The 7424-nt window shown below is 31.5% G+C and overlaps 1 protein-coding gene across 3 annotated transcripts; it reads left to right on the plus strand.

The window, feature by feature from the left end:
* Positions 1–1829: 1829 nt before the first annotated feature.
* On the plus strand, positions 1830–6706 carry LOC145120478 (uncharacterized). Of its 3 annotated transcripts, XR_013714212.1 has the most exons (8): positions 1830–2299; positions 2758–2892; positions 3405–3482; positions 3662–3727; positions 5232–5297; positions 5521–6086; positions 6210–6265; positions 6384–6706. XR_013714212.1 is itself a non-coding variant. In XM_079056294.1 (6 exons), exons 1-6 carry the CDS (start codon positions 2105–2107, stop codon positions 5905–5907), a joined length of 927 nt encoding a protein of 308 aa, XP_078912420.1. In that variant the 5' UTR covers positions 1830–2104; the 3' UTR covers positions 5908–6706. The 3 variants fall into 3 exon arrangements, 1 of the variants encoding a protein (XP_078912420.1); XR_013714211.1 differs by having other exon boundaries at positions 5521–6265; XM_079056294.1 differs by having other exon boundaries at positions 5521–6706.
* Positions 6707–7424: the final 718 nt, after the last annotated feature.

The following is a 7424-nucleotide window of genomic DNA, read 5'->3' on the forward strand; positions in this document are numbered from 1 at the left end:
TTGCAAAAAGGGGGATGATTCTGGATCTATAGGCTCCTCACCAAGCAAAGCACATTCAATCTTCGTTACTTCCTTCACAATGGGCAAAATAACCACCAAAATCTTCTCAAGAGCTCAAGAACACCACAAAGAAGGCTTAAGGGTCAATTTAGGGTTTTAGGAGGTTTGGGGGCTGGTAAAGAGGCCAGCCCTAAAGACTTAAGGTGCTTAAATAAGTACAACACACTCAAAATTAGGGTTTCTTGCACTCGTACGCCTAGCGTACGAGGCTGAGGCTTCACGATCATTCCTTCTTGGTACGCTAAGTGTACACTGGTGTACGCTCTGTGTACTCCCTATGTACGCCCCGCGTACTAGGGTTTCCCTTAAACCCTAAAATACTCCAAAGGCCATAACTTCTTCATTATAAATCCGATTTTGATGATCCTTATATCCACAAAAATGTAACAAGAAGCTCTATGCTTTTATCAACTCATACGCGCCTTAAGATTTCCCGAACAGAAATCCAATTTCCATAAAAGTCTGAGCTGACACTTTACCAAAATACCCATTGGCTCCAAAACACAAACCGAACACCCGGATCATCTGAATTACGTCACCCACACCCAAATGGAAAACGATTCGGGACAAGGCGTTAAAAAAGTGAGGATAACGAGAATAGTGTAATTAGGTTATTTGAATGCTGAAGAATATATAATTAAAGATTATAATATTGTGGGTTGAAAACCCTATGTATCTCACCAGGTTTCCCAACTTGACTCACTCAGTTTCTTTGTATTACAGGTAGCGATATGAAGGTACTGATAGATAATGTAATTATCTGCTGATACTTTCATTTTATTAATTTCATATAATTACATTTTATTTAATATTAAAAAACAAAAATTATGGTGAATTATGATACTATTTCTATCAGTTTTGTGGAGTGAGAGGAAGGTGAGAAGAAAATGATGTAACGCTAATACGGCAGACCGAAAATATGATAAGACGTGGTACCACATCTACCAGCCTAATCATTAACAGTTACCTATATTCTATCAACGATAAAACATGGATCTATATTAGTTCTACAAAACAATTAAATTACATCATGGGTGCGACATAACTTATATAAGGTGAGCATAAAATTAACATTGAAGTCTTCCATTCATACACAATGTGAACTTAATAAACATATATTGTGAAACAAAAACAACAAACAATTTTAAACATATACTAATGAACAATACTAATTTCATTATGATATTAAAAATATCAGATGTAATTTTTTTTTTGAACGAAAAATAAATGATATATATTAAACCAAAACCATTAGCAAGGAGCAACGACAAATAAATGATATATAAAATAAGAGAAAGGAGCATGTAACAGCTAGAGAAAAGGAGAGCAGCTCTATTCCACCAAAAGTTTTCCAAATTGCCCTGTATTTACATCATATATTTCAATATTCCAAAATATCGAGTAAAAGATCGTATTAATTACCAGCCTCTTTTTGGGACAACTATGAACTATCCCAGGTGTACGCATTCAAAGTAACAAGTTTGTATCCCAATCCTCCTTAGATCAGATGTATTTGACATATGCTTAAACTTGGTAAACTTTACCGTTCCATTGCAAATAAGATATGATACAATGAATATCAACTAAATGATATAAAGTATAACATGACAATTCAATTAATTGAAAAGGTAATTTACCCATAATTAAGTTATTAGAAATCCAAAGATTTAAAAACTAAATATTAAAATTTAATTTTTAATATTAAAGAACATACAATATTAAGTAGCGGTGAGTCGTATGTCCACTTGTTCAAAATAAGGCAAAAGCGGTCCACATGATACTGCATGCGCCGTTCCACAGACACCCAATCCCACACCGTAAAATCGCTACCGTTCTTCCACATCACGCGAGTTTCACATTGCCAACGTGGCCTATACTTCAATGATACGTGTCCTTTTTTCATACATTAACTATTTTTTATAAGACGCCAAACATGATGTGGCATGACACCTGTCACCTTCTACCTCTCCCTTCGTCGCGACTACTAACATGGCTTCTTCACTCTCTCTGCTCCTCCCCACTCAATTGGTGGTATTGACTAACCATGGAGGCCATTAAGGGATCGAGTTCAGAAAATGCCCGGGAAGATCACCGGATGTTGGAAGCGGCTGAGGCGTTGGCGGCGTTAGGTCATGTTGGTGAATCGGTTAGTGAACGAGTCAAGGCCGAATCAAACGCTGGTAACTCGTGTTTTGACTCAATAGAATCGTCCTCGAAGCGTCCCATCAATGTCGATAAGGTTTCTTATTTACCTAATTTTCATCGATGGCCATGTAATTATGGTGTTTTAATTACTATCAGTGTTTTGAATTGTTACTTCGTATTTACCATCACCTTCACAAATCACATCGTTCACTTTACTTATTGTTTCTTATATCCATGGTCAATTTTGACAACCTGTATAGCAATTGAAAATGCAACATCGAGTCTAATGGGTCACATAAATGAATGAAAGGTTCTTATCTTTTCAAGTTGTCACAATCTCAATTCAATAAATATGTTATACAATCAATACATATTTTAAAGGCGACAAATAGTTAACTATCATTTGTCTTCTTCAATCTTTATGGTGTCAATAACAGGTCCTTGTCTGTTCTCACTATTTTATCAATTGCAACTTGCATTAAGTAAAAGATAGACTTCTATATTAATAAAGAAGTAACTTTTTACAAATTTACCCTCATTTATTTTTGTCAGCAATCGGAGAAGACATGCATCTGGGCTGAAAAACCAGTGAACAATGAATGGAATACTGAACTTGCATCAAATGTTTCTTATTCCACAAAATATTCAACTTTAGGTGGCAGGAGGCATAGAAGGATTTTGACCGAGGTAACAAGATCTGTCTCCTTTTTAGTTGTATGCCTATCTCTATTTATTTTCGTGCAAAAATGGGTTATCTCCAAAATGAAATTCATCTACATAGCTAGATGACTAGTATAAGAATCCAGAACCATAATTAATGAGTCATTGTATATAAAAAAAACATAGAAATTAAAAAAATAAAAAATAAATATGTCTCTTTTGGGGTCTTTAGGGTTCTTTCACCAAAAGAGGGTCCCAAAAAGGTAAAAAAAATTTTCTCCTTTAGGAAGATAAGTACAAATATTTACTAAGATGATATTAATGAAGTAGAAATATTTGGTAAGATGATATTGAATCTCTGACCCAAAAAATACTTAAGTGGGGACCTGACTATAATTTTTTTTTTCTTTTTTTAGGAGTAGCTAAATGTATATTGAAATTTAAAGTCTTAAACTGAAACTCATATACTATATAGATCTTGAGATCGCTTTTTTAAATATATCCATCGGTATTTTATGCCTAAAACTTTCTTGATACAGGCGGAAAAGGAAGCGCGTAAGATACGCAGAGTGCTGGCAAACAGAGAGTCAGCTAGACAAACAATCCGCAGGAGGCAGGTATTGTATTTTAGAATTTTTAATTTCAAGATTTTTATTATGTAAGATAATATATATATATATATATATATATATATATATATATATATATATATATATATATATATATATATGTTAGATAAAAGGGTTTTTCTTTTTTCATTACTGAGGTTTCTCTTAATTTATGATGAATTTTCAAGGCCATATATGAGGAGTTGGCCAGAAAAGCTGGTGATCTAGCATGGGAGAACAAAAATTTGAAAAGGGTTGGTCTATTTTTTCCTGCATTATTTTCTTTAAAATTTCATGTTTTGGATTTATGACAAGGATTTGTCACTTTAAGTAGCGTAGTTTTGCATTTATATAGTATGCTTTGGTTCCTTACATTAATATCGTGGACCTTACAAATCTAAATTTTGTCCCCACTTCCTGCACAAATCTTTCTTAAAATAGCCCCACACACTTGTCCCCTAGTAAATGTGAGAAGATATTATTATTATTATTATTATAATAATAATAATAATAATAATAATAATAATAATCTAATGGTTTAAAAATATGGAAAACACTAATCGATAAACTGTTTTCTGTTTTTTAAATTGATATAAAAAATAAACGGGTATCTTATTATTTCAAAGCTAGTTAATCGTTAAACAACTTATGGTTTCTTGTAAAAATGTTTATCAGTTTATGCTGTACCAAAATTTTGTTTAATAAATAATGTTTGTAATAGCTTATTAGGTACCAAAGCACAATAAGTGATAGTTGTTAGTTAGTATTTGGTAGATATTGTTTACACATGAAAAATGACCGGAAAGGGCATATATATATATATATATATATATATATATATATATATATATATATATATATATATATATATATATATATTATTGATGATGAAAAGAGAAAAGTAGGTTGTTGCATATATATATATATATATATATATATATATATATATATATATATATATATATAAAAGTTCAATAGACAACCATAATTATTGGTTCTCCAATGAACCAATTTTTTTCCAAGTTCTAGAGCTTATTCATTATCGAAAAAAAAAACTAAAAATATCTAAATTCATAACATAACATTGTGAATGTTAAATATATTTTTCGGATTCACCGTGTGAATTTAGATTCACATTGTGAATTTTCAAAGATTCACATTGTGAATTTGACGAAATTTTTTTTTTCGAATTTGATATCATTGGAAAAAGGATAAAAAGTTATGAATTTCTATATTTTTAGTTTTTTTTTTTTGATAAAAAATAAGTTCTAAAAATTGAAAAAAAGATTGGTTCTTTGGTGGTTCTCTATTGAACCTCATCATATATATATATATATATATATATATATATATATATATATATATATATATATATGATTTTTTACGATTAAAATAGGGGTAAAATGGTAAAATGATTTGCATTTATAATAAACAGTTTCAAAATAAGTTAGAAGATAACAAATTATCAGAAACTTCTTATTTAGGTCCATTATTTTTTTTTAATTTCATCCACGCAAGTAAAAGTGCTTATTAGTAATAAGCACTTAAAATAAGCAATCCCAAACACCCCTAAATTATAGATACTTTTGTGGTTAGATCACCTGATGAGAGTATTTCATGTTATTTTGGAATTTGCCCAATTTCATATCTTGGATGTTGTTTTATGAACAAAATTTGTCATTTTTAGTAGCATAGTTTTGCATTCCCAAAATCTATGGAGCGTAACAAATCTAAATTTTACCTCTCTTTTGTTATTAGAAAAAGGAGATGGCTTCAAAAGAGTTGGAATTTTTGAAGAGTACAAATGAAAGCTTAAAAGCAAAGGTAAAACTATGATTAAGATTAGGGTTAAATGCAAGAAACTTTAATGTTCTTTCATATTTTTGTTTATTATAGCAACTTTCTTTCTATTAAAACATTGTATTTATTATTTTTTTTGTAGGATTTTTATAATAAACAAATAAATAAAAATATGTTGCTACTTCTTGCAATTAACCCCTAAAAATTTACAGTAAGTACTACATCTAATACGTGTCTCTTCTTGTAGATGATCAAGATAACAAAGATGTATGAAGATACTTATTGTTCTTCATCAACAAATTCTCCGATTATGATGTGTAACCAATCATCATTTTCCCCTTTCACATGGCCTCCAATGATTGTATTCCCTCACCCTTGGCTTTTTCCTTTTCTCCAAAATAATAATCAAAACCATCCCTATTTTAATCTAAATGAAAAACCAGTAGAGTCTTCTTCTTTGCGGGGCAATCTACTTTCTGATAGCAAGCAAATTATGCATAAAAATCATCAAGTTCCAGGTGTTTGTTCAGTTAATACAATATGTGACATGACGGCTGCAGCTGAGGCCAGGAAGAGGAGAAAAAAACTCAAAATGGAAAAGATTCTTTTTTGCCGACAACGAAGGATGCGTTAAGTGAAGTTAACAAACAGTTTGAATGAAATATTGATAGTTCTGCAAAAAGGGTTATTCTTCCAACAAACTCTTGACCTGACGACTACTACAGGTACACAGTGGTTGACATAAAGCCCAGTGCCCATCCACAATGGAATTGAAACTCCCAGCCTGTGTGTGTCTGCAAAGATACTTTTTTGGTAAGTCTTGGACGGTGAATCGAAAAATGATGGTTTTGTTGATTTTGGTAATTTGTTAGGTTTTGGGTTTTTTATTCTTTCTTTATATTAAATTTTTTGATTGTGTTACTTACTATTTGTTAGATTATGGTGCCTGTTTCTCTTTGTTTTTGCCTCTCGAAAAAGCTTAAAGGATTAAGGTATGTTGATGTGTGCTATTAAAGCTGGAGTGTTCCAAAGCTCTTTTCCAACCATGATAGTTATTAACAGAATTTTTTTTCATCCTTTTTAATTGTGGTTTTGATGTTTGGGTAATAGACTGCGAAATCATGGAATTACATGCCTAAAGATGGACCTAATTGTGATCTTGATTTATGTCACACTCCCAAACCAGAACGACGGAAACGTCTGGGGGCGGATGACTTCTTGTATAGTATCATAACAATTGGATAATAGAGATCAAAACATTTCAACCATTGTATTGAATATTTAGTAAGTTTACATTGTACTCAAGAACATTGTTTACATGAGATCAAATGCATATGACAACAGTAAATAACGTGATGCGACGACGTCCCATCCACCAAAACTCTTGTGGTTACCTGTTTACTGATTTCCTGAGAATACAAGTGATTTTGAAAAGTGTCAACAATTAAGTTGTTGAGTTCATAAGCGTTTTATATGAGAAGGATTTGTAACTGTTTCGTGTAAAATGATAATGTAAACTTCTAGAAAATCCAATATTTTCTTTAAAAATGAGTTGTAAGTCTTAAATGTAAAGACTAAACATGTAAGTAATGTTGTACTGGAAAATAGTATTAGTAGGTTTTATCTTTGTATAAAACTACTTTAATGTAGGTTATCCTCGTTGTAAGTCTTGACCCAAGACAAAAATGTAAGTAATGTTGTACTGGACAGTAGTATTAGTAGGTTTTATCTTTGTATAAAACTAGTTTATTGTAGGTTATCCTCATTGTAAGTCTTGACCCAAGAGAAAAAAGTAAGTAATGTTGTACTGGACAGTAGTATTAGTAAGTTCTATCTTTATATAAAACTACTTGAATGTATGTTAAACTCGTTGTAAGTCTTAACTCAAGACTAAAATGTAAGTAATACGGTACTGGAAAAATAGATTTAGTAAGATTTATCATTTTGTGAATCTATTTGAGTGTACACTAGCCCATAAACCCAATGTTTTGTCAATACTCTAATGTGAGTTATTATAACCATACTAATGGACCGGTTGCCTGAACGACGCGCTTCGGACGTCGGAACTATTTACGACATTTGTCACCCCAGACCTGTCGGTCTAACTGTAGCTAACAGTTTAGGTGTGGGGTTGTCCATCCCGTATAGATC

Source organism: Lactuca virosa, chromosome 6, assembly GCF_052849685.1.
Source record: "Lactuca virosa cultivar CGN04683 chromosome 6, Lactuca_virosa_CGN04683_v6, whole genome shotgun sequence".
NCBI classification, from domain to species: Eukaryota; Viridiplantae; Streptophyta; class Magnoliopsida; order Asterales; family Asteraceae; genus Lactuca; species Lactuca virosa.

Excerpts from the sequence above, each read along its gene's own strand:
- LOC145120478 (XM_079056294.1), top strand. The coding sequence starts at position 2,105 with ATGGAGGCCATTAAGGGATCGAGTTCAGAAAATGCCCGGGAAGATCAC. Across the intron at positions 2,893-3,404 it reads ATAGAAGGATTTTGACCGAG|GCGGAAAAGGAAGCGCGTAA; the intron begins GTAACAAGATCT and ends TTCTTGATACAG. Across the intron at positions 3,728-5,231 it reads AGAACAAAAATTTGAAAAGG|AAAAAGGAGATGGCTTCAAA; the intron begins GTTGGTCTATTT and ends TTTTGTTATTAG.